This window comes from Miniopterus natalensis, chromosome 8 (genome assembly GCF_054644295.1).
Source record: "Miniopterus natalensis isolate mMinNat1 chromosome 8, mMinNat1.hap1, whole genome shotgun sequence".
Lineage (NCBI taxonomy): Eukaryota > Metazoa > Chordata > Mammalia > Chiroptera > Miniopteridae > Miniopterus > Miniopterus natalensis.
The window spans coordinates 30,387,342-30,413,616 of NC_142088.1; the positions used below are offsets into that span (position 1 = coordinate 30,387,342).

A 26,275-nucleotide genomic window follows, 5' to 3' on the forward strand; every position below is an offset into this window, starting at 1 on the left:
GTTACTTAAAAAGTAAAGCCTGTTAATATTTATTTTAAAAACAGAAATAACATTAAAATAGGTTTTTGGAATATCAACATACAATAAAAAAAAGTGCGAGAACCCTCCCCCATCTCCAAATTTTAAAGAGCAGTTATCCAGCTATAGTCGACTTTCCTGAATTTTCTCAGTTCCTTTTCTTCACATTTTGACAACTGATGTATAATGTCTTCTCCCAAATCTGTCTTATTTGTAGTCTGGACCTTTTCAGTGAAATCATTTTCTTCATCGGAGTTGTCACTTTCTTTTTCTTCTTCCATATCCACATCATCAGGAATTTCTTCAGCACTTTTAACAATAAGAGAATAAAATATAAACATACTATTTAAACATATATATAAAAATAACTTTCTAATTTAAGATATCCACATAGAAATATAATCATATAGACAAAGTAAATGAAAAATCTTGTTACTGTATGTAGTTAAAAATTATGGGCTATTATGTGAATTTATAAAAGTAATTTTGAATTACATATCAAATCCTTAAAACCTAGACACAATTTTTTTTCTAACACTTATTTTCAATGCATTTTATTTACTCGACTTAATAATCCATGTCCTTTTAACTACATGTTAAATCTAAAATAAAGATAAATACAGTGGAAGAATATTCTAATAAAGGATAACAAAAACCACCATTTCCCAAGACAGGATATCTAAACTTATTTTAAGAACTGCATTACCTCTTAGTCTCCTTAGACAGCAGCAATGAATTTATAAACATGGAGCACAGGAAAGAAGCAGATGGTAGTACATGGGCTGGAGTGTGAAGAAGCTAGAGTAAAAACAGAAAAACAGGGTTTCACCTAAAAAGATTAAATGCCAAAGCCGAACACCACAGGTTTTCCCCACAGAAAAACCTAACCAAAGAAAAATCAATTCCTACCTTCCTACATTTACATAAACAACCCCTTCCATCACCTAAAATAATGTGAAATCTTAAGTTTATGCTATTAATATTTGTATTAAGGCTGCATAGTATACAAATAATCATTCAAGTTATTTGTTACAGACTGATTGTATAAAACGTCTAACTTAAGGCATTTTAGAGTGCATTTAATCTGTTCCACGTTGTTTGCTTTAATAACCACTTACCTCATTAATGGCAGGTATGTTTTCCGTTAAGGGCAGCTGTACCAGTTCATTCTCCAAAGCTTCATTTAATTTTTCATCCTGTTGTTGCCTGTGCTTTCCCAGTATGAAGTAAAATGGGGTTGTTGGAAGACTTTCTTCTGCTAGTAGCTGTAAGGATTTAAGACAAAGGGAAATTACTTCAAAAAAAAAAAAGCTGCCTTGGACTCAGTAATAAGTACTATAGAGCCATAAAAGGTCAGGGACGGAAGAACTTTAGAACTTCCTAGTATGTCTTTCATTTTATAGGTAAAGCAACTAAGGCCCAGCAGCCCAATTACTATGCGAAAAGCTAACAGTGGACACTTAGATGACAGAACAAAACATTCACTGCTTTTTCCCAAATCCTACAAAAATGACAGCAAAGCGCTTTTCAGAAGGGCACAGACCCAGTGAACAGGTGAAATGGTAACATGTTACAAGCAGGACAGCAGGTTGAAGGGTGGTAAGTAACTTATTAGAGAAAGCAAAGCTCTAAGCTGGCTATGGGGAGAGCCAAGAAGCACCTTGACTTATACGGCAGAATTCTGTAAATGCTGAGGAATTGGTACTAATAGATATAGTACCTCTGTAAAGGGCTAAAAAACCCCCCAGGTAGTCTGGCTATAAGGCTATTTAGGAAGCACTTAGATTCACAGCTCTCCTCAGCCTCAGCAGAGGACTGGAAGTATATTCTTTGAAGGCTGAAGCAAAGGTGTGTCTTTAGACTGGACTGCTTGGTGGCGGTGGGGGTAATGTCTTCACAGCTGGAGGCAGTTGCACATTGTAGAGGGTGCTTCTCAGAACACTGGCAGCCAGGCTGACATCCTTCACGTAAGAACTTAGAAGTTTATCTAGGCAATCTGACCAGCCTAAGAGTAAAAGACCTAAAAACAATGACACTGGAAATTTTCTCAAAATACCTCAGCAGAGGCCAGAGACTAAGTTTCACTTAGGCAGAGAACTTCCAAACGGCTGTTATGCTCATGCTCCCTTAAATAAAAGCAGACAGCCAAGGATCATGAGAGCCTGAGGAAAGCCTACCAAAACGAACATAGTCCAAAATAGAAAAAACAAAAACAACAACCTGCTGGAATGAACTATGCAAGAGAAAAAGAGAAAGAAAGTACATTAGATAATGAAAAGGAGGAAATCTCCTAGAAAACAAAAAAAAAAAGCCAAAAAAACAAACAGGAGAAAAAAATAAGAATATTTGAGTACCTAGTCTAGAAGGTCCAACACTAAATAAGAGGAGCTCTAGAAAAGAGAAAATGAAGGCAAAGAAGTAATTAATTTTTCCTTTGTTCTCTAAAACCCTTCAAGAGGCTCCACATTTCCTGAGGAAAAGCTAGTCTCTTCATTAGGCTGACTTTCACTACCCTATTTGAAATGGAAATAAGTACTCCATTCTCCCTTTTCCTTATTCCAACCCTCATAATTCTTATCACTTGAAATACTACATATTAACTTATTTCATGCTTCTATTTATTGTATCTTCCTGTTAAACTGTAAAGACCGTAAGTTTAGAGACTTGCTTGCTGACATAACTCAAACATCTAGACACAGCAGATGATCAACAAAAAGTTGCTGAATGAATTCAATGAGTAAAGAATCAAGAATAAGAATAGTACTGGGCTTCTAGTAACAGTGGAAACTATAACATAAAAGGAACATACCTTCAAAGTTCTAAGAGAAAATGGTTTCAACCTAGAACTCTATATCCAACCAATCAGGCAGGAGAAAAGGAAAACTTTTTCAAATTTGGAAGGTCTTACATTTACCTCTCCTGTCCCAATAGAATGTGCTTCACCAAAGCAAGGGCATGACTAAAGGGAGAAACTAGGGGTTCTATTACAGTAGAGGTGAAACAAACCTCCTCAATGATGATGACTGCAGACTCAAGATTACTGTGCACCAGGTTTATAGGGCAATTAGTCCAGATTGAAGGTCAGAAGACTCTTAAAAATATTTCTTCAAGACTTGAAAGAGTACCTAATGTGTCTGAAAATAATGAGAAGACTTGCACAACTAGAATAGAGTCTGGGATGAATTAGGTGAGAAGTAAATAGAAACTAAGCAAATAAAGGAATCAGACAATTACTAACTCTAGTGAAAAAACTTAGTCACAAAGGTAAAAACAATCTGTGTATTACTACAAGGCTGGCCTATGAATTGTGTTTACTTGGTTATAATGATGAATACGGACTTGACCAATTTTAAGATTTATCTGTATTGGGAAACTGGGAGGAAGGAAAGGTGTGTGTACATGTGTGTTGAGAGAGGTACAGGTTTGGGGAGTGGTGGTATGAAAAAGAGCTATAAACTTCAATTTCAACAGATCAAAGTCAACAGATAATACCTAAATCTGAAAAATCCAGAATTACCAATGTTTCTCAAAAAAATCCAGAAAACATGTTTCTCAAAGATATGGAGCTAATCTCGGTAATGGCAGTGGTGTTGAAAAGGTTTTTTCTGCAAAGTCTAATAGAACTACTTGACGGGTTAAATCACAAGCATATATTACAGATATTACAAACTAAAACCGTATTTTCAAAGAACAATATAACTTCAAAAGAGGCAAGTTTATAAGTATGGTTTCTAATTCCATTTTAGGGCCAGGTAAAACATTTTTTTCTCACAGTTCAGTTCTAAAAGATAACCTTATCTTTGTAGGGAAGCAATGCAGTCTGTACCAAGAGTGGCTAAAACATACCTGCTTGCTTGTTGGTGTGAGTTTCTCTTCTGGAGACTTTGTGCTGAATGTCAATAAACTCTGAAAAGAGAGATCAATTAATGACGCAAAAGATAAATTGTAGAGTGCAAATCTAAGATGTTAACACTAGAAAATGAGGTCAGCCTTTTGTTTTGATATATAAACATCTACTTAAAGAGCCTTAAAGGTGTAATTAAAGTGGTGCTCATGCCCGGCCAGAGTGGCTCAGTGGTTGAGCGTCAACCTATGAACCAGGAGGAGGTCGGGGTTCCAGTCAGAGCACATGCCTGGGTTTCGGGCTCAATCCCCAGTAGGGGGTGTGCAGGAAGGAGGCAGCTCATGAATGACATTCTCTCTCATCACTGATGTTTTTCTCTCTCTCTCCCTCTCCCTTCCTCTCTGAAATCAATAAAAAACATATTTAAACTGATGCTCATACACACACACACACACACACGTAATACTGCTGTACTGAACACATTAGACAACTTATTTTGGAAAGTAATCCTTTAGTAAAACTATTTCACCTGTCATGGGCTATTACTCTCAAATATCAAAGCAACTCACAATTACATATACAAAGTGATTGCTTTCTTTGAGGAAGGATGGTTACCTGTGATTTTGTTAGGAAGTAAAACTGTGATCTGTTCAGCCACTGGTGAGCTTCTGAGGTGAATGATTCAGGGACATCTCGTGGAACAAACACTCCCCACTTGACTTCCTCTCTACAGATACTCTTTTGAATATACAATGGCCTTGGCTCACTAGGTTTAAATACAAACACTAGAGGGAAAAAACAGACAGACAATAACATTTTGCATGCAACAGTTAGTTCTAGCCTCAGACTGGCAGACCACACTAATCCCACTGAGTAAATAAGCCAGGTCATGATTATTTTAGGCTCTGATTCAACAAATACCTACTAGGTGCCTACTATGTGCCAAGCAGGTTGGGAATGAGGACCACGAAGATGAAAAAGAGAAGGAACCCCGTCTCTAGAGAGTAGAGCCTAATGCAGAGGACAGACACCAATATATCAACGTGGTATTTTGTCTAAGTACTAGTACAGAGATATGTAGAAAATGCTTCAAGATCATAGAGGAGGAATAATTAAAGCTTCTCAGGGAAATTAGGAATGCTTCAGAGAGGGGAAATCTCTTAGATTTTGAAGAATGAGTCAGAAATGGGATGTTGAAAAATAAGGAATATACTGAAGCTCTCCTAGAACCAAGAGCGAATGCCTAAATAACTAGGTGTGGGGAAAAGAACTCAAGAAAGAAAGGGCAGTGCCTCAGGCAAAGCGGCTTCAAACATCTGATCTGAAGGCAAGTTTGACGGAAATTATATTAAAGATGTTAAAAGAAAACTTAGGTTACAGATCTCTTACTATCAAAGTATGGTCTGTACTTACAGTCTGAACCCACCGAAGACCGCGAAACTGCAGCAACATTCTCTGAATTAGGATCAGGCTCCATCACTGTAATATTTAATTTTGTACTCCATTCCACTAGGGAAAAAGAAAAAGCAATTCAACCAAAAGCTTTTTCAAAGCCTGTAATTTAAAGTAGGTAATCTTAATCTTTACTGGGACAATCAATTCTACCGTCCTTAGGAAGAGGGATTTTACACGTCCAAATATACATGCAGACACACTGAAATTATCTGTGGGGGGCTGCACTAAAGAGAGGGCAGGAAGCAGAAGAACCAAGTATTCCTTCCACACACTATGAAATTGGTATCATTTCGTACAACTACTGTCAGGTGCTTTGCTGCTGCTACTAAACATGAGCAAAATGTTAGCAGAGTCACTGTGGAAAATATGTCATCACATACATTAATTACTACACAACCACCATGCATTCCAAACATGTGTTCAAATGAGTAAAATGCCACTAAGTCCACATTTGTTTGGAGGGTTGAGGCAGGCTACGTTCAAATTTAAAGCTGTCAGGTCAGGGATACTGCAAGTTAATATGCACTATGAATTAGCGAAATGTTTCTCAAATTGATAGGGTGGAGACTATGGAGGGCAGCAGAGTGTCACACACAATGAAGACACTGGAAAAGGGTGAGGATAATGAAGTCTATTTACTGACAATAAGGCTGTTTATAAATAAGCCAAGTCTACTGCAGGCCTAGTTTTCCAAATTCTAGTGGTATAATGTACCATTTAAAAAATTTTATACTCTCTAGGTAGAGACATGAAGATATATAATCCAGAAGTCCTAAAATGCCAAAGTTTAATGGCCACTTCCTACTTGCTTTGCCAAGTCACTTTATAGTAAAAAATATCTTACATGCACAACTAAGCAGATTCCAGCAGCAAAGAATTCCATTTTCAGTTGCACCAAGAAGATACTTTGAACAAGTCAGTCTCCCAAAGCAAAGGTGCCTAGATTAAAAACACAGGGAAGTTAAGTCAGTTCCACCACACTTTGTTACAAAGAATTGCAGACTTCCCACAGTACTAGTTTCATGCAAAGCTGATTTTTAGAGAGACACATGCTTTTGTTCATAATTATCCTGCAGAAAAAGGGACTTAGTACAAAAGGAAAGATTTATACTGTTTCTTTAGAAAAACAGGTTTGATGACCAATTCTTTTCTCCAATATACTGCGTAGGTATAATAACAAAGACATACAGAAAGTGTATGCAAATTGTATATAGTTATTTTACAAAACCCCCTTTTTATGCTCATTTACATAAGAGTTTGCAATATGAATTCTAAAGAAAGTTTTTACAAAGTAAATTCAGAATCAGACATGTTGGGAATTAGGACCAATTTCATTAGCTGTCTGCCATTCTGTCCTCAAAAGCTGTCACATGAAGTAAAATGGAAGATCCTGCTGAGATAAGCATTGTTTGGATCCACTGAGGCTTAAGAATAGCTTCTATTATTATGCAGCACAACCATGAAAAGTATTATAAAGTTTTACAAAGAAAAACAATCAGTAGGCCTAGAATTAAATGTTATTTCAGAAATGGGTAAATCATAGCACATGGTTCATATGCAAAGAATTTTTAGCTTCCCATCAATCTGGTTAGCTGCTGGCCCCACTGACCCAAGTCTACCTTTAGAGAGAGCATAAATTATCACTGAAGTTTATGTAGAAAGACATGTTTAAATTTAAGACAAAATAGTACTTCAAATTCCCTAAAGTATTCACTTACCTTATATTCCCAGCTCGTTGACAAAATGTACGTTTAAGTTCCCATGTCTCTGAATCCCATATTGTAATAATTTCCTCAAAACTAACTGCTAGTAAAGAGCCATCTTCAGAGAAACAACAGTTGGTTGCTTGGTATTTGTGATAACTACCCACAAAGTCACAGGTCCAGCCAACAGCTTTTTCTGTGGAAATATAGACCATAGAGTTCAGAAATGGTAAATGCTAGAGAACATCTTAGGTAAGTTTTAAGCAGTAAGAATTAAGAAACAAACAAACACAACAGAAAACCTGCTCCCCCAAACTTTAGTTTGAAGTGCTACAAAGCACTGACTGATTTGAAATTTATGTCCTTTCATGGAGACCTTGACCTCCCTCTAGTGGAGTATTGAAAAGACTAAACATAAAAGCCCTTTTTACTGCACCCTGGCAAACTGGAATAATCAGCACATGATTAATCAAGTATGTCATTAAAAAAAAGCATAGATTCAGAGAAAAGGCATGTAATAATACAGTATCTTAAATCTTTTAAAATTAGGCAATATCCTACAGAATTAAACAAGGTAGAAAATGCCCTCCCAGAATGGATACAATTCATGAGATAATGTATCAATTCTTAAAAATGTGTGCCCTTTAGATATACTCTAATTAACTTACTGTATATATCAGAATCATCTGTTAATATCCACACTTTGAAGTGACCATCTTTACTAGCTGTAACCAAGGTGGGGTTTTCAGATCTTTCTGCATTACAGAAACAGAGAGCTGTGATGTGGTCTTCATGTGGCATGTTAACCTTTGTATTAAGAACAAACCTAGTAGGAAGGAAACCACCAATTTATTCTTCCAGGACAATATGATACACTGTCACATAAAAATTTCTTACATATTGTACACTTTACAATAGCATCTCTAAGAAGGGGCAATGGGTACATTAGCATCTAGAATGACAAACAGTTGAGTGCTGTCTCTAACGACTCTGTGTCAGAGTCCCAACACATTTCTCTGTCCTTGTATAAGTTACATAATATAGAGATGATTATGTATAATGTCGACTTAATGGTACAAAATGAGTATAAAATAGGGGTCATAAAAAAAAGTACCTGAAAGCTTATTGTACTCAACTCTACAGAAAAATTGTATAGAACATAAATGCCTCACTATCTGCTTTTGAAAATAAACAAAGAGTGGAATGACTATAAAAGATCCTACTGTGGTAAGAAAATACAGAAAGAAAACCATCTATTAAAACTGCACCGGTCAATATTTAATATTTATAATCACCCAAACTACCTTTCAAAGCCTGTTTCCAGTCACGACTATGAATGAAAGATAAACTATGCTAGCACTGTGTTCTCTGGAGAACATCAGGGCAAAATAGTGTTGCAGTTTTTAAAAAGTTCAGGTTAGCCCGGCCGGGCGTGGCTCAGTGCCTGAGTGTTGACCTTGGATCTAGGCGATCGGGGTTCGATTCCCCGTCAGGGCACATGCCCGGGTTGTGGGCTTGATCAATGACTCTCTCATCATTGATGTTTCTGTCTCTCTCTCTCCCTCTCCTTTCCTCTCTCTGAAATCAATGAAGATACATTTAAAAAAAAAAAATTCAGGTTATAAGAGGGCTAACTACGGACAACCAATTAATCCCTCTGGGCCTGTTTTCTCACCTGTGAAATATGGACACCAGGCTTATCTTAGTGTTCTTGTGAAGACTAGTAAGACAATGGGTACAAAAGCACGAAGCCTAGTTCTTAACACATAGCAAGGACTTGATAAATGGCCATTATAGCCACGGTATGAGAAACTGGTGGGCTCCTTATCTAATCAAAACATACATACCCTACAACTCTGCGTCTATCACTACTATTTTTCCAAAGGAGGTAATATAATGTTAATAAGAGAGCAAAGGAACTAATAAGACATTTAGATTCTAATCCTGGATTTGCCTGGAATTAGGTATATGTCCTTGGGGGTGTCACTTTCCCATGTTTTCTCATTTATGCAATGAGATGACATTATGACTTGGAGGACACCTGTGCTTTCTCAGAGCAGAAAGCTTAATGGCTTTACTGGAAGAATAATACCTCCTTTGTTACTCAATCTAAACTTATCAAAATAAAACATCTTAAAAACCAAGAACTGAAACCATAAAATAGAAAGTAACATATTTTCTACATTGAAATTATATAGCTACATAAGTAGTATTACCCTTGTGTTTTCTTATTATATGTCCACAGTTTCATTTGCAATTCAAGCTCATTTTCCTTTTCTTGCCGTTGTTCCACTGTTGCAAGCCAGTTACCAAAGCAGCCAAATGCAGCCTTTGTCAGTTCAATTTGGATCAGACCATAATCATTGATATATTCTTGCTGCACAATATCTAACTGATGGGTTAAAAAAAAGCCAAAATGCTTATTAATGTAAATACATATATGTTAAAGCATTCAAGGAATGGTAATTAACCACATGACACATAACTTCTAAAATCTATAGTAACAGACTTTTAGAAAAAGGGAAAAATAAACTGTTAGGCATTAAAAAACTGCAGTGCATTCTACAGTACCAATTCAGCGGTGATTATTCTTCAATGTCCTTGAATATCAGTGATAACTATGACCCATTTATATGATACAACAGGACCTTTAGCTTACAGTAATACTTTTCACTTGTTTCTAAGAACAAATAGCTTTACATAAAACCTCAAGAGTTAATGCCACATCACTAGAAACACAAGCAAAAATAAAACCTTTAATTTTTAAGCAGTGAAAAAAGATAGAAATACTGTTAGCAGGCCAGCATTTTAGTCATGGTTGTTTCTTTTAGCCCATTTCCTTGTCTATTTATTAAGCATGTATTAAGTGTCTCCTATTTCCAGGCATTGCAGTAGAAATGTGCAAAGATCAATAGTTTCCTTTCTTTGAGGGGTTTAAAGCATTCAAGAGAAAGAGGTAAAGTGTTACAGCTCCTATGATAGAAATCTGTAAAGGGTACTGTGGGGAACAAAGGAAAAAGTGGGAAGTCTGGGTTGCATTTAGTTATAGGAAGCATTCCCCCTTCTTGTGCACATGACACTGTTTCACCACAAAGCAGAGGCATATTTGTACTGTCAAGCTACATGCTCTCATTTCCGATCCTTATGACTCTAAGGCACAGGTGTGTGTGACAGCTAATTAGAGTGTAGTCTGAAAAAAATAAAATAGAGAGAGGCTGCACAAGAGTGCCAACTGGCTTACATATAGACTTAATCTGCAACCATGGCTATGAGAATCATGCTGTAAATAACTGACAGTGCTGACTGTGCTCAAGTACACAGGCACAGGACCTTGTTTTAGAAGCTACTAAATAAGTTACAAACCCTGTTGGTGCTGTAAAGAGTTTTCATTAGTTTTAAGGCTAGTTATTGGATCAAAATCTTACATTGTATAATTGCTTATCACTTTGGAGAGAATAAAACTGCAAGTGGCCAGGTTTTCCGTTCAAAACCAAAGCTTTAGTTCTTGGATCAATCATCAAACCAGTCAAGATACTGCTGTCTGCAAAAAAGTGTCATATAACAGGAGAAATCAGACAAATATCCACTTTTAAAATGTACACAATTCCAAATCCAATGTGTGCTGCAGTACCTTTCACTAGGCCTTGAATTACTGCGGATGCCTCAAGGTTTCGGTGAATGACTATTATCTCTGTGGGTAAAAAAATATTTAAATATAAATAGGTCAGAATTTAAAGTTAGAAAAAATTAATTGAATTTATATTTTTCTGAAATATATCAGAATACAAAACAATTGAGTATGTTCAATTTAGCTGGAGTGCTACTACAAAATCATGTGATTTAACTGAATGGAGAGCTTTTCTGTTAGAGACTCTAAGTTTTATCAGTTGTGCCTATGAATACATTTTAGGTGTTAATTCAGAAACTTATATACTTTGAAAGAGACAATTTACTTTGAAATGAGTCACTGAACTAATGAACGAATTGCTCACAGTTATGTTCTGTTTTGAAGGGAAAGGGGGCAATAGGCTATGGGATCTACGTCTAGGCTGAGTGGTAACAGGATGAGTAAAAGTTTTAGAGGAACACAGGCTGCCTCCATTTCTGTGAGAAGAGAACTCCTACATTGACTTACTGGCTATCTCAAAGGAGAATCTCAGTGTTCTTTCAAAAATGCCATTATATCTATGAAAGCACAAATGCCCACTTCAAAACCCTTCTTTTACTACCCCATATCACTCATTCCACATGAAAAGGTTCTTAAATATAAGTGGCACAACAAAAAACAAATACACTTAGCCCTACATTTTCATAACAATTCTGAAACTACTGGATTCTGGTGGCATCTTGGGGCATGAAGGGGTGATAAAAAGATGAGGAATGAAAGAAGAAAATGCTCATTAAATCCAATGCTACTCTTAATCAGTTTGAGGTTTTCCATTCCTTACAGATGCTAGGTAATTAAGCCATTACACAAGTTGTATTTCCTCACAATAATGAATTTAGACTTACTATTATCAGAGTGAGAAGTACAGAACAGATCCCCTGCTGGAGAGACTGCGATATGTTCAATAGTAGCTCCTAAACGGGGTAGGAACTCTTTGCTCTTCTCTGTTGCATCACGCCACTCAACGAGGACAGATTCTCGACCGCCACTCAGCAGACTGGTGCCTTCTCACCCAGCCACAAAATGAAAAGGACAGTGTTTTGGGAGAAAAAAAAGAAAAATATATTCAGCTTTTTACTTTTTCTGACCATGTTAGAGAAATGCAAACAAGTACATTCATATCTTTTAATATACTCTTGAGACAAAAGATTTAAAGATCACTGATTCAGGGATTTTCCTTTCTAGAAATATCTGACTAGTTTGCTGCTGATCAACTCTTCCCTGATGACAAGAAAAACTGAATGAAACAAACATCCTCTAAGCCCAGATGGCTTCGCTGGTGAGTTTTTCCAAATATTTACGGAAAAAATAAACCAATTTTCACTCTTTCAGGAAACAAAAAAAAGAGAACACTTTCCAATTTGTTTCACAAGACCATCATAATCCTATACCAAAACAAGTACATCGTAAAAAAATTCCAAGCCAATTTCATGACAGAGGAAAATTCCCAAACAAAACATGATTAGCGAGCTGGATCCAGTCATATATTAAAAGGTAAGCTGTTGCAGAGGAATGAGATTGTTTTAACATCTGAAAAATAAATCAATGCAATAATTCCACATACAGAATAAAGGGGAAAATCATGAGTATCTTAATAGATACAGAATAATGACGAAATGATAGAATTCTACACTCATGATAAAAACACTCAGCAACCTTAGGAACTGATGGGACCTTTATATTTTCCTCAAGAATACCTAGAGAAAATCTATAGCAAACATCATTTTAGGGGATAAAATACTGAAAACTTTCCCCTTGTGAGTGGGAACATTATTGCCACTTTTATTCAACATTATCTGGAGGTGCTAAGATAAGAAAGGCTTAAGGATGAGAAAAAGCAACGATTACTTCAGTGTTCACACACAGCATGTCTGGGGTCAAAGCACAGTCAAACAGTTTATACTATTTCTGTTTGCCTCAATTTTTCTCAAAACAAACAATTTCTCAAAACAACCATAGTTTCTCAAAACAACACAAAACACGTGTTCTTTTTACACAGACAACTAATTTCTTTCCTATTCTATTAACTCTCTTATACCTACACAGGGTCAATATGACATTCCACTGACAACCATGTACTATGTGTAACCATTACTTCTTGCTTATAAATATTCACACAACTTAAAATATAAAATCAAGAATTCAACTCTCTGATAGCCAAGATTATCTTGCAGTACTCCTCCTATACCAGGGCCCTGGCTCAGGGTAGAAGCATTTTGTATTCTTTCTTTTCCTTTCTTTGAGTGCCAAATAATCTATTTCTTCTCCAAACCCCACCTAAAAAGGCCAATTCTGAGTATCTTGGGGCTCAAGGGTAACTAAGGCCTCCACAGAAAGCTGTGACGGCTAACTAGTATGAGAGGAGATGGGTAAGGGCAACCAAATAGAGAAAAGTCAGTGACAATAAGTATCAATTGGTCTTGGTCCTGACTTGGGCAGGGTCACAGCAGAGAAGCTGAGGAGGAAGGGCAGAAGAAAGGACCTTAAGTTAGGAAAGACACTGCTTGGAACATCATGTATAAATGTACATACACATGCCACACACACACTCACATGTATTTCTGGGGGGACAAGGGGAGGAGAGGGGGGGAAGATAAGAGTAGCCCACATCTTTTATTTGTAGGGTTAATATCCTTTTCTTTCTTTTTATTCTAAGTTCCCACACACCACAACTGTCCTACTCTGTACTGCTGTACTACTCTAGGTGTGGGAGGTTGGGTTCTACCTCCAAATACCAGACACTGTTCCCTAAACCCAAAGAATAAATAGGCTGAAGATGCTTCCTACTTCCTGAGGCTCCAGTAAGTTAAACCCAAGTAATCCCGTAATGATCCAGGACACACACAGACTGGTCCTGGCAGTCAGTCTCTAGGAACATCTGGAGAAAGAAAAATCACTTTCTGTAGGCACATAATCTACTCTAGCATCTAGTTCTTTTTTTACAGGACCAGTCAAAAGGATGCTGATCTTTCACCACATAGGTGTGAGGGTGCTAAAAGTAACCAAAGACACAATGTACTTCTCCAAACTTCTACTGAAGATCATCCAGTTTTCAAGGAGATATTTTTACTACTACAGCCACACACTCATGCAACTTAAAGAAAGCTCTGAATTAATTTAAAATAGTGGATATGAATGAGGCACTCTAACAGTTAAAACAAGCCTTTCAATTAGACCTATGTCCAAATCCAATTTACTAGCCACGTGACCTTAGGCAAGTTAGTTCTCAACTATAAATCTCACTTCCTTCATCTGTGAATTAATAATAATAATAATAACCTGTTTCATAGGGTCAAGGATTAAATGAAGTAATGGACTTAAAGTACTAATCATCTGCTTTTGATAAACTGTAGCTACACTTACGGACAATGAGCACCAAGCTATGTAGACATACATTAAACGAAACAGGTGACAAAATTTAAACAGGTTCTTTATGTTAATTACAGAGACTTTACCAGAGTTGTATACCTTGATACTGTGAAGGGCTTTGAAAGTTAAAGTTTATGGTATTGTGTCGAGCAACGCCCAAAACACAAGTGTGATAAACAGGTATTTACAATTCATTTGGCTCATGCAGTTCTAAATATTTCAAATTATAAATACAGTTAATTAAAATACTTGATTTACATGCTTCAAAAGTTCACTGATTATTAAACTTGCAATTACCTGTCACTGAAAAAGCCAAATCCATAACCATATCATGGTGCCAATGTAGACATGTGTATGTGTATTTCTTTTCATCATCAAAATTCCTCCTATTGGAGAAAACCAAAATTTTTAATTTCACCAAAGGCATGAATTAGAAAAATAATGGCATACCAAATATAATGAACATAATATATGCCCAAAATAAGAAACAGTGGTATCAAGCTTACGGATTTTAATGTCCAAAAAGTACATTCAGTACATTTTCTATTTCTAACTGGAGTCACTTCTATAAACAACAGGCCATCCTGGTGTCCCACTATTTAGATATTCCCTACTGTCACTCTTCCTTTTTTACTTAAAGGCTGACAAAAAGTTCTCTTCCACACAATGACTATAAGCAAAATGGAAATTTCCACTCCCCCTGAAATAGTAAGTCTATGCAATGAAGAACACAGAAATACAAGAAAGGAAGGATGTCAGTCAAGCCTCATCTCTAATGCCAGCAGTGGCTTTTCAGTGCTATCCTTTATCCTGGCCCCAGAGACAGCCTTGCTCTGCAGCAGTAATATAAAACAATACAGAAACCATCACCGTGCTCTTCATGAGTTAACTGACCAAAGACGAATTTTGCCATCCTTGTGACCAGTTGCTATGCAATCTTCCTTTGGGTGACATGCTATACATGTAAAATTGTTCTTAGCATGTTTCCTATTTCTTGATGATGACAAAGTAAACCTAAAAGAAAACAAAATTTTCTTGATTATTAGTCTTTTGCTTAAGAAGTGATGTAGTTAGGTAAAAGGGATTTCTCACCCTTATCAATCAAAACAGGAGAGCTCTCAGAATTCACTGAATATAAATGCAGGATTTTTAAAAAAACCTATGATGAAGAATTAAGAATTTTGTTTTGTAAACATTTATTAATATACAATGTATAGTTAATGTAACTTTCTACCATAACAACTTGTTTACAGAGGCCACTGACATTGAAATAAAGAAAAACAAATGCTAATACTGACATGGTAAAAGGGAAGAGGGGAGTGTCATCTGAAGGGTGACTATTCATGCTTAGCACTAGTCTCTTTTAAAAACTATTTTATTTTACTGATTTTAAAGAGAGAGAAGGGAGAGATGGGGAGAAAGAAACATTGATTTGTTGTTTCACTTATTCACACATTCACTGGTTGATCCTTGTGCCCTGACCAGGGATCAAACCTGCAACCTTGGTGTATCAGGACAATGCTCTAACCAACTGAGCTACCAGGCCAGGGCAGCACTAGTCTCCTTAAATATGTTATCTCATTCATCTTTACAACTCGATTAGGAAGATATTATCCCCATTAAAAATATGTTAATTTGAGATACAGCAAAATTCATATGGACTAATTTTGACTCATTTTAAACCCAGGTATCCCAAAGCCTATATTCACTTCTACAGCTGTAATATGGCAATGAAGATTATTTTGGGAAGCTTTTCAAACCAAATCCAATTCTGACACAAATATGCACACTAGAATATTGGTGTATAAGGGGTTTTGGCTAGAAGCAGCTCCCCAGCATTTTGAGACTAAGGATCACTCAACCCCACCCATTGTGGGTTAAAAACTGGAATCTAAAAAATCAAACAAAACAGGAACAAACTCATAGGTACAGAGAACAAACTGATGGTTGCCAGGTGGGAGGAGGGTTAGTAGGCTGAGGCTGGGTGAAAAAGGTAAAGGGATTAAAAAGTACAAATTGGTAGTTATAAAACAGTCATGGGGATGTAAAATACAGTATAGGGAATACAGTCAATAATATTGTAATAACTATGTATGGTGTCAGGTGGGTACTAGATTTATCAGGGGTGGGTATTAGACTTCAGAAGTTACATAAATGTCTAACCACTATGCAGAACACCTGAAACTAATATATGTCAACTGTAATTAAAAAATAAGAATAATTTTAAAAAACTGTGGCAGATAGTACCATTTGTCTTACAAGGTCATGTCATAGATCAAATAAAGAAAATGTAAGTCAAAGTCTCCATAAGCCATAAAGTACAAAATATAGTATTGTAATTAATAGTTAAATGTGTTAGTAGGTATCAGGCAAAAAACCAACAAAAACAAAAACAAAAACCCCATAAAAATAAACAAAACAGAAAAAAACCCTCCAGACCAAATCTACCTCTATATCTTGTGGTTTCACAATCATCTGTAACATGAAACTAGTAACAGCTTTAGATCCCAAGTATGAGAATGAAATAAAAAACTCTCGAGTAAATAAAATAAACTACTAAAAAGGAATTCTTACCTTGATGTTTTTTTCTTTTTGAAAAAATAAACAGACAAGTAAAAGTCCCGCACTGCAGCAACATATTCTCCCTAGTATTTCAAAGAGAAGATAACATTCACAAAAACAGTCAACACTCTTGAAGAAATATTCTCATCACAAAAATTAACATAGTAACAATAATTTTTTTGCAGATTAACAGTATACTAATATAAAACAAAATATTATAGTTTAGCTATAAATAGGATAATCTTACTTTAAAAATAATCATAGAAAATTAAAAGAACGTAAGTCCTAAATCCTAAAATTAGGCTACCTAGCTGTAGGTATAAAAGGCAAGTACTATATGATTTCACTTCTATGTGGGATCTAATGAACAAAATAAACTAATAAACAAAATAGAAAGAGGCTAACAGATACAGAGAACTGACAGCTGTCGGAGAAGAGGGGGTCTGGGGAGCTAGGTGAAAAGGTAAAAGGAATAAGCAAAAAAATAAAAAACTCAGACACAGAAATGGCAATTACAAGAGGGAAAGGGGTGTAGGAGGAGGTAGGAGAGAGTAAAGAGGGGATAAATCGTGATGGAAGGAGACATGACTTGGGGTGGTGAATACACAATTCAATATACAGACGATGTATTATAGAATTGTACAACTGAAACCTATATAATTTTATTAACCAATGTCACCCTAATAAATTCAATACAAATGATTTAAATTTTTTCATTAAGGCATAATTTACATACAATAAAATGCAATGTTTCACATATGTGTTTATCCATGTTAGAACATTTTCTTCACCTCTGGAATGTCCCTTGTTACTCTTTAAAGTTATTCCCCAATGCCCTTACCTTTGCCAGCAACTACTTATTTCTATAACCATTTCTCTGTTCTAGAACACCATACAAACAGAATGGTACAGTAAATATTTTTTTATGCCTGAACTCTTTGCTCAACATCACCTTTTATAGATTCACCCAGGCTCTTATATATACCATCAGTTCCTTTTTATTATAAAGCAGCATTCCAATGGATGAATATACTATATATATTTTCTTACTGATGAACATTTGGGTTATTTCCATTTTGGAGCTATGATGAATATTAATCATTCTTGTACATGTCATTCTGTGGTCATGTTCTCATTTCTCTACCAAGGAGTGGAACCGCTGGGCCACTGTAAAAGTATGTTTAACTTTGCTCCCTATCTTACCAATACTCAGTATTGTCAATCTTTTAATTTTAGCTGTTTTAGTGAAGTGGTATCTCACTGTGATTTTACTTTACATTTAAATGATGACTATAGGGCTAAAGACATATTTTCATAATCTTTCTTGAAAAGAGTTTTCTCTACTCTAAGAAATTAACCCTTTTCAGAACAAAGCCAAAATAATGCCGTAAAACTTGAAGACTAAAGAAGCATGCCGCCACAAAAACGTCTAGGGCCTTTTGGTGGTACTCAATTTTAATAAAGTGATTATTAATAGGTGATGGCTAAATAAATCATGGTATGACCATCACAGTCATTATTTCTGATGAATATTTACGCACATGCTGCAATGTTAAGTAAAAAAAAGGATAAGAAGCTGTGAGATACTAATTCAGTTTGGGAAAAGTTATATATATATGTTTGGGAAAAAGTCTAGAGATTCCTCATACATTATCACTGGTGAGATGTAATTTCTTCATTATTTTCCTATAATTTCCAAGTTTCCTACAATGGGCATAAATATAGAGAGGGAAGTAATATTTTCTAAAAACAGTCTAAAATGAGAAGATATAAGTGGCTTTTACATGGGGCACACTAAGATACAGTGCAAATGCCAAAAACATTGATTATATTTTGGACAATTAGAGAGTTCGCAAGAGCAATAAAAGAGAATAGACAAAATTAGGATGGTCCTAAAAATCTATACCATAAATACATGCTAAAGCAATGAAACAGACTTCTTTGCTACTAACAAAAATATGTAGCTCAAGGCAACATTAAATCACTATGAAGTAAAATGCTGAAAGACTGCAGGAGAAATTGTATGTACAAAAAAGAAAAGCAACAAAAGAAATTCTACCTCATTTCCGAAGGCAATGCACTTGGGTGACTGGTCTATATAATCCAAAACAAGGGAGGGCTCCTCAGCTTCTACTTCCTGGCTTGACGATTTGGGCAGTTTCACTGAAACCAGCTGAAATACATCTAGCCAAAGGAAGCTATATTAATATAAAACTTCTCTAGAGAAAGTGAAGATGAATATTTATTCATACGAAACTCTTAACCAGTACTCTAGAATTCATTTGATGCCAAGATAATGATTCTAGGCCAACTTGAACAAAATGTATCTTAAAGTTGGATTCCTTGTGTGAATATACAAGTGTTAAATAGAAGTCAATTTCCACAGCTCATATACATACATGCTCTATATATGTAGAAATAGAAAACCACTCTACATTTCAAAGTACTAAGCTGAGCTTTAAAATGGAGACAGAATATGATATATTGGTGAACAGTCAAAAGCAAGAAACCATTCCAGTTTTTAGAAATGCTATGGGCTTGCCACACATTCATAGAATAAGTCTCCTTTTCTGTAATACTGACATGCTTCTCCTCTTTACATGCCATTTAAAAAATTCCTCCCTGAGGGGAAACAGCTGTATTTTACTATACTACCTCTTTACTCTCCCAGACTTTATAATGAACGTAACATTCTGTAACACACTGGTCTACCATTTTCCTGTTTTCCAGCCAGCTTATTGTATGCTTTGAATTCTTGATTGTTCCAGCCTTCTCAACCATCTCAAACTTTACATGCCCAAACCCTGAACTCTTGATTTTCCTTTCTAAAATTAGTCTTCCCTTACATGCCTGCTGCAGGAAATGGAACCACCATTTACCCAGTTGTTTAGACTAAATCTTTGAGTCCTCTTTGACTTCTCTATCATATCCCATATTAAACCATCAGCAAACCCTGTTTGGCTGTATCTTCAAAAGATATCCAGAATTCAATAATTTCTCACCACCTCTGCCACTACCACCTAGTCTAAAGCCACGATCGTGTTTCATATTGTGTTTGAAGCAATGACAGTTCTTCCTATTTCCAGCTTTGTTCCCCTTTAGTATTCTCAACACAGAGCCAGTGATATTACTACTAAGTCAGATCATATGATTCTGCTCAAAACCCTTCAATGGTTTTTTATCTACTCAGAGTAAAAGCCAGTCCTTCCAATGGCTACAAGGCTCTATATTATCTATTTTACCTTGGCTCACTCCAATCCAGCCTCCTGCTATGCCTCAAACATGCCAGAAATGCTATAGAATATGCTTCTCAAATATAGCTACACAGCTTAATCTCTTCCCAGGACCTTCACTGAGCACTGGGTTGAAATCTCGTGTATAACCTGGTTCTCCAAAAACTTAATGCACTACTGTTGACAGAAAGCCTTACTGGTAACATAAGCAATGAACATATTTTGTATGTTATATGTATTATATACTGTATTCTTACAATAAAGCTAGAGAAAAGGGAATGTTAAGAAAATCGTAAGAAACAGAAATACATTTATAGTATTTATTGAAAAAAATCTGTGCATAAGTGGACTCGCGCAGTTCAAACTCGTGTTGTTCATGGGTCAACCGTATATTTTGAGAATCCAATTACATGAAATCTTTTAAAGCCTGATTCATTTTTATGTAATAGATAGATTTACACATGCTGAGTGCTCATGATGTGCTAAAGTAATGGAGAGTGACATTAAACCCCACCAGGAACAGAATTCAGATTATAGCATGTAAGTTTCCATAGTTAACTTCAAAAGGCTAATGACCAAGATCTTCACTTTAGATCAGTAGTTTGCTACCTTGGCTTATACAACAAGAGTCTCAACTGGGAAATATTTAAGCAAACAAATAGGCTCCACCATAGAGAATCTTACATTTTAAGTTCCTTGGGATGATTCCAATGTGCAATCAATGTTAAGGATCAATGGCCTCACTGATATAGATAAAAAGTTGTTTCTGCTATTGGCAACTACTCTTCCAATTAAGGAATCATGGGGTGAGTATGAAGAGTGGTTACCAAATACGAGTGATGAGCAGAATCACCTGGGAGGTTACTAAAATTGCAGATTCCTAGACTAAATCTCAGATACAGTGGATCAATTGTCAGCCAGGGAGGATAGGAATCTGATTTTTTCATAAGCATGTGGATAGACATTAAGAATACACACATACACACACACATATATATATATATATCCCAGAACATAAATATTGGAGAGTGTTATCTTTAAAGTAGTCATTTGGGAAGGCAACTTATTTTAGAATGTTGCCATTTCCAGAACATTTTGGAATATCCTTTAGAGATGGTTTATGAGCTACATAAGAAAAACTAAACTTACCATGTTTTGTTCTTTAATGTAATATTTTGATAGATAAAATATTATTCACTAACAGATTTGGCACCAAATGAATTTTAGCTAAAAAAAAAAGTTTAGTTGTCACAGTTTAGACTATTCTCAGATTACTTAAAAGTCCATGATATATTAACAATTTACATGTTTGTTCCAGTCTTCCCCCACCCCAAGAAAAACCCAAACCCAAAATATAGAACCTGGAAAGGATTCACTTAGCTAGTAAGTTGTGAGCCAATCTAGCTGACTTTCCAGTAACCACCTCAAAGCTGCTTTGTATTTTTACAATATTTTACAAAACACGGTGCAGTGGTATTCTTGAATTTGAGAAACTGTAAAATGTGAAGAGCCACTGAAAGCTATATAAAACAAAGTAAATTAATTAAACTATACCTGGTTTTTCTTTATTTATTATAACAAAGACAGAATCCTCAATATGGATATGAGCAAAGAAGGCATGAAGTTTATGTCCAACTATGAAAGTCTGAAAGATAAAAAGCACCATATTATCGACTATCCTCCCCATCTACCTCTACCAGTCCACCCCAAGACATAAGTTCCATAAAGGGCAAGGATTTTTATCTACTTTGTTCACTAGTGTATCTTCAACATTAGAAGAGTACCTGGCATACAGAAGATACTCAATACATATTTATTAAATAACCTTTCAAGTTAATACATACAGATCCAGCTATTTATTTTTAATGGTTGTATGGTATTCTATTGAATGAATATCAAATTTTAACTGGCATTAAGCTTATGTTCAATTTTTTTCCCTACCATAAAGAATGCTTTAATGACTACATATACATGCCATTACTTCATCAAGAGATTCCTAAAGGTGAGATTAGTGGAGCAAAGACATTTTCAGTTTTATTCTAATTGTGTTCAAAAGTATGTTTCTCTACATTTTTCCTATCACTAGATTTTCTTTCAGTCTTCAATTTGGCTAAACTATCGGGAAAAATGCTACATCATCTGTTTTAATTCACATTTCTTTATTTATTAATGAGGTTAAGCATCTCTTTGTTTACTGGATAGCTCTTGCAAATATTATCTTCCAGTTTTATTGCTCATTTCTTGTTAGAAGTTTAAAATTTTTATATAGTCAAATTTGTCTTTTACGGTGTTTGAATTTCACGACTTCTTTAGAAATGCTATTGAAGGATTAGGCCTTACAGAAGGTATTAAATCTGTCATTAAATTATGTTGCCATGCCTTTTCCCATAATAAAAATGGAAGATTAATCCACATACCTTTATCAAAATGCCATCTAGATAGTCCCACAGTTTAATTGTGCCATCAAAGGAACAAGAATACAGCTAAAAGGGGAAAAACAGTTCAAAACTGATTAAAAAATAGAACTCCATTAAGATATCAAATGAATTAAATACTAATACTGAGGGCATTTTGTTTATTAATTCATTATTTGCCTTAGAAAAGTAGAGTCATTTGTTTATATTGATTTTGCAAAATTTATATTGTTTGTGACAATCTTATCACAGCTCTTTGGAGGAAGCAGATCCATCAATTTAAAGTTTTAATTAAAATGAGAGGGGAAAAGGTCAACCCTGTCTTCAAGAGGGAGACAGTAAGAATTGACATAAAAAGCACTTACAAGTTGTTGCTATTTTCCTTTTTTCTTAGCAGAACTGCTTTCATCTTACATGGGTAATAAGGGAGTGCTTCCAAAATGATCTGACAATGTTCCGTTTTCAAAATAAATTTTTGTGTGGGCTGTAACCCTATTTTAATAATTTTTTAAAAAAAGGTGAAGCTCTGGCCGGTGTGGCTCAGTTGGTTGGAGCATTGTCCTGTACACTGAAAGTTGGCAGGTTTGATTCCCAGTCAGGGCAAATACCTGGGTTGTGGGTTCAACCCCTGGTTGGGGCCCGTATGGGAGGCAAGTGATTGATGTTTTTCTCTTACATCAATGTTTCTCTCTCTCTCTCCCCCCCTTCCTCTCTGTAAAATCAATAAAAAGCATATCCTTAGGTGAGGGGAAAAAAAAAGTTTAAAAATAAAGAAATAAATAAAAATAAGTGAAAAATATCCTGAATCAGAAAATCAACATAGTTCTTTCCTTGATCATAACCTGGACAGTTTCCAGTCAAATTCAATTCAAATTTCTTTGGTAACAATAAAGCCAATATTAAAAGATGCAATTATAAATTGTTTAACACCTGTAGATGATTGTTGGGGTTGAGCTGGATTCCCGTCACCAGATTTCTGTGTCCTTGCAATACGTGTACACATTCTTCTGTAGCTGTGCTATAAACTTTAACAAAGTCTCCAGAGACACAGAAGATATACCTAGAAATAAGAGATAAAAATAAGTTTCATACTCTACAGAAAATCAAAACTCCTTATTGTCCATGTTTCTTTCAAAACAGCTTAAAAACTGTATATTCAAATTTGTGTGCTTGTTTAAGTCTATGAGGGGACATCCAAGACTGATTAGTTCATTAAACTCGGAAAAGCATATTAATGAGGACAAAGTACTGCCTGTGACAGGTTCCATGGGCAGAGGCTTTATGGAACCACTAGCAGTGCTGATTTAATCAAGCTGTCTGTTCACTAATGGATGCAAACACTACGCTATGCATTCACTTACTATTAGCTCTTACTCTTTAATGGTTCTGCTAACAGTAGCATGTCCCCATGCCCAACTTTCCATCGTTCACTGGGGATGCCAGCTTACAAACACTAAGTCAAAGGTTCTCTCTAGCCAGTGAGGTCTTTTCTACAGCAAAGCACAAAGACATTACAACAGTCCTTTTCTTGTTAAAATGCTGGTTTTGCTTGTTGTCTTTCTGGATTTTGGCTTTCTTCCATATAGCAGAGGCTACTAAATTACTAAGAGTTGTGAAAGTTGGGATAATACTTGACTATTTTCATAATAGATATAACCATAGGACAAATCTCAGAAATGCAAATCTTCCAGTATCTATCAAATAAAAAAAAAGTTTGCTCTGTGCCTGTTACATTTAACACTGCACATGTCTAACACAGTGTTTTTCCATACACTGTAGAAGGTACAAATCACAGAATCCTTTGTAATTCCAAAGTACTGTGTATGACTTGATCCTGGTATTTTCACATTGTGTTGAAATTACTTGTTTACATATATATATATATATATATATATATTTACATACATATATATATCTACCTCCCTTATCTGGCCATAAGATCCTACAGGGCAGAGGTATTATTTACCTTTGTTTCCCAATGTCCAGTCGTTTGTTGAACAGAACTTGCCTGAATCTCAGATGTTTTATAAATTTTATAAATTAACTGGATAAAATAAACCAGTAGACAATTATTACAAAATAATAAAAGAGTAAATATTCTGATGCTGACTGGGGTCACTACTATTTTATCAGTTTTAAGGCACTTGATTTTTCACATGTTCACCTCTCTCAAATCAGGTTGCATCTTATACATGCTGTAGCCAGGAGGCAGTCATACCATGGCTGTGCACAACTTTCTAAGATCAAGAAAGTATGAGCACCAAAGCGTTTAAGGTACATGGATCCCTGCTGGGTGGATCCTTCTCTCCATTCTCCCGAGTACCTTAGTTCAGTCTTACCATCTCCAGCCTGGACCACTCTTAAAAATTTCCCAGTCTCCGGGTGTAGCCCTTCAATTCATCTTTCATCCTTATATCAGACTAATTTTGCAAACCTGACCACATTACTTCCTTAAATAAAGATAAAATTAAATTTAAATCCTTCAATGTTTTCCCACTGCCTTCAGGATATGATCCAAACTCCTAACGCCCTTGGTGGTTTGACCCCAGTCTGACTGGAACTGCTATTTTTTCACCTGAACACTGTGTCAAGTGCTTCACAACTCCAACAACTTTCTCCCCCTCCTAAGACATGCCCCATTAGAATCAACAAACAGATCCTTTAGGGAGTGTTTCCTTGAGATGGCAGTGGGTACTGTTTGCCAAGAAAACTCCCCTAATTGACTCTCATATGCTTCCCAAAGGAAAGGACTTTCCTCTGTAATCCTAGGCGAGAATGGCTTTAACTATATATGAATGCAAGCCTCCAAAGCAAACTCTCCATGCTCTTGCACACTCTGCTATCTACATACAACACTTTTCCCTTCTGACTACTCCTTTAAGATTCAGCTCAGGGGCCTTCCTAACACAATTCTTTATCTTCGCAGTCTGGATCAGTAGCAGTCCCACGGTGCTTCTACTGGATGGTGGGCTTAGCTCTACCATAGCATTTACCACATGGCATTATAAAAGACTTCCCCTAACAGACTGCCAGATCCCTGAGGGGAGGCATTATGTGTTTACTTATTATAAATAATAAGAGAAATACCGTACAGTAGCAAGAGTACATTTTTAAAACTCAAATATAAATGGGTTTGAATACCAGCTTTACTATGTACTGGCTGAATGATGGAGAATTTACTTAACCACCCTGAACCTCACTATTACCAACTGCAAAATGAGGATAACACTTTCTCATAGTGTTATCATGAAGATTAAATGAAATAATGCATGCAAATGCAAACTTAGCCCATACAGCAAACACTCAGTAAGTGCTTCTGTAAGATACGGATAATACCTAAACCTTGCAGACAGGAATGTGTGTAAAGCACCCACTGACTCTGATACCACTTTTCACGCAAAGCTCCAGGTCTTTTTGGAATGTCTTTTGTAGGGGTAGGGGAGTGTGGAGAAGGGCAAATCTTTAATAGTTCAGTAATTCCGAGTCACGATTCAGTCCCAGTCATCCGTGCCTGGACCATTTTCTAGCGGCCCCAACGCCGAGGCGATTCTAGACACGTGGGTCCGCCCCCTCGCGCCCCGCAACCCACCTGCGCAGGTAAACCGTCAGAGCAGGGGGAGGCGCCCCCAGCCCGCCGCGTCCCGGGGCCCAAGGGTGTCCCGCTCCTCTCACAGCACACAGGACCACCCCACCCGCGTGCCCTGGGGTCCGCCGCACGCGCCCCAACCTCGAGTCCCGACTTGCCGCTGGCGAGCCCGGACACCTGACGGCTGTTCCCCCGCCCCCGGGACGCACGCCCCTCGGCCCGCGGACAACGCGCAGCGGCCCCGTACTTAGAATCCGCAGAGAACACGGCTCTTCTGAAATTCAACTCGCTGCCGCCACAGCGAACCACGCGGACACTCTCCTCCTCCTCCACCATCTTCGCGCCGACGCAGGAACTCCCGGTGGCGGCCCCGCCCCCGACTTCCCACACCGGGGCCGCGTGATAGGACGGTGCGCACTGCGGC

The 26,275-nt window shown here is 36.5% G+C and overlaps 1 protein-coding gene across 1 annotated transcript; it reads right to left on the reverse strand.

The window, feature by feature from the left end:
- Nucleotides 1–5: 5 nt before the first annotated feature.
- WDR75 (WD repeat domain 75) lies at nt 6–26,202 on the reverse strand. The gene is made up of 21 exons (XM_016214313.2): nt 26,099–26,202; nt 23,196–23,325; nt 22,269–22,334; nt 21,406–21,496; nt 18,678–18,802; nt 16,631–16,701; nt 14,951–15,070; nt 14,354–14,442; nt 11,533–11,691; nt 10,652–10,711; nt 10,446–10,561; nt 9,237–9,412; nt 7,689–7,846; nt 7,036–7,216; nt 6,162–6,256; nt 5,276–5,371; nt 4,478–4,647; nt 3,865–3,924; nt 1,137–1,283; nt 725–816; nt 6–327 (listed from the first exon to the last, which is right to left on the reverse strand). The coding sequence occupies exons 1-21, from the start codon at nt 26,185–26,187 to the stop codon at nt 123–125; spliced, it is 2,496 nt and encodes an 831-aa protein (XP_016069799.2). The 5' UTR covers nt 26,188–26,202; the 3' UTR covers nt 6–122.
- Between the last annotated feature and the right edge of the window lie 73 nt (nt 26,203–26,275).

Bases quoted from the DNA above. Each gene is read 5' to 3' on its own strand.
- WDR75 (XM_016214313.2), bottom strand. From the start codon at position 26,187: ATGGTGGAGGAGGAGGAGAGTGTCCGCGTGGTTCGCTGTGGCGGCAGC. The intron at 18,803-21,405 runs GTATAGTTTAAT...TCCTTTGGCTAG, and splicing joins AATAAATAAAGAAAAACCAG to ATGTATTTCAGCTGGTTTCA. The intron at 9,413-10,445 runs GTAAGATTTTGA...TTAACCCATCAG, and splicing joins GTGATAAGCAATTATACAAT to TTAGATATTGTGCAGCAAGA.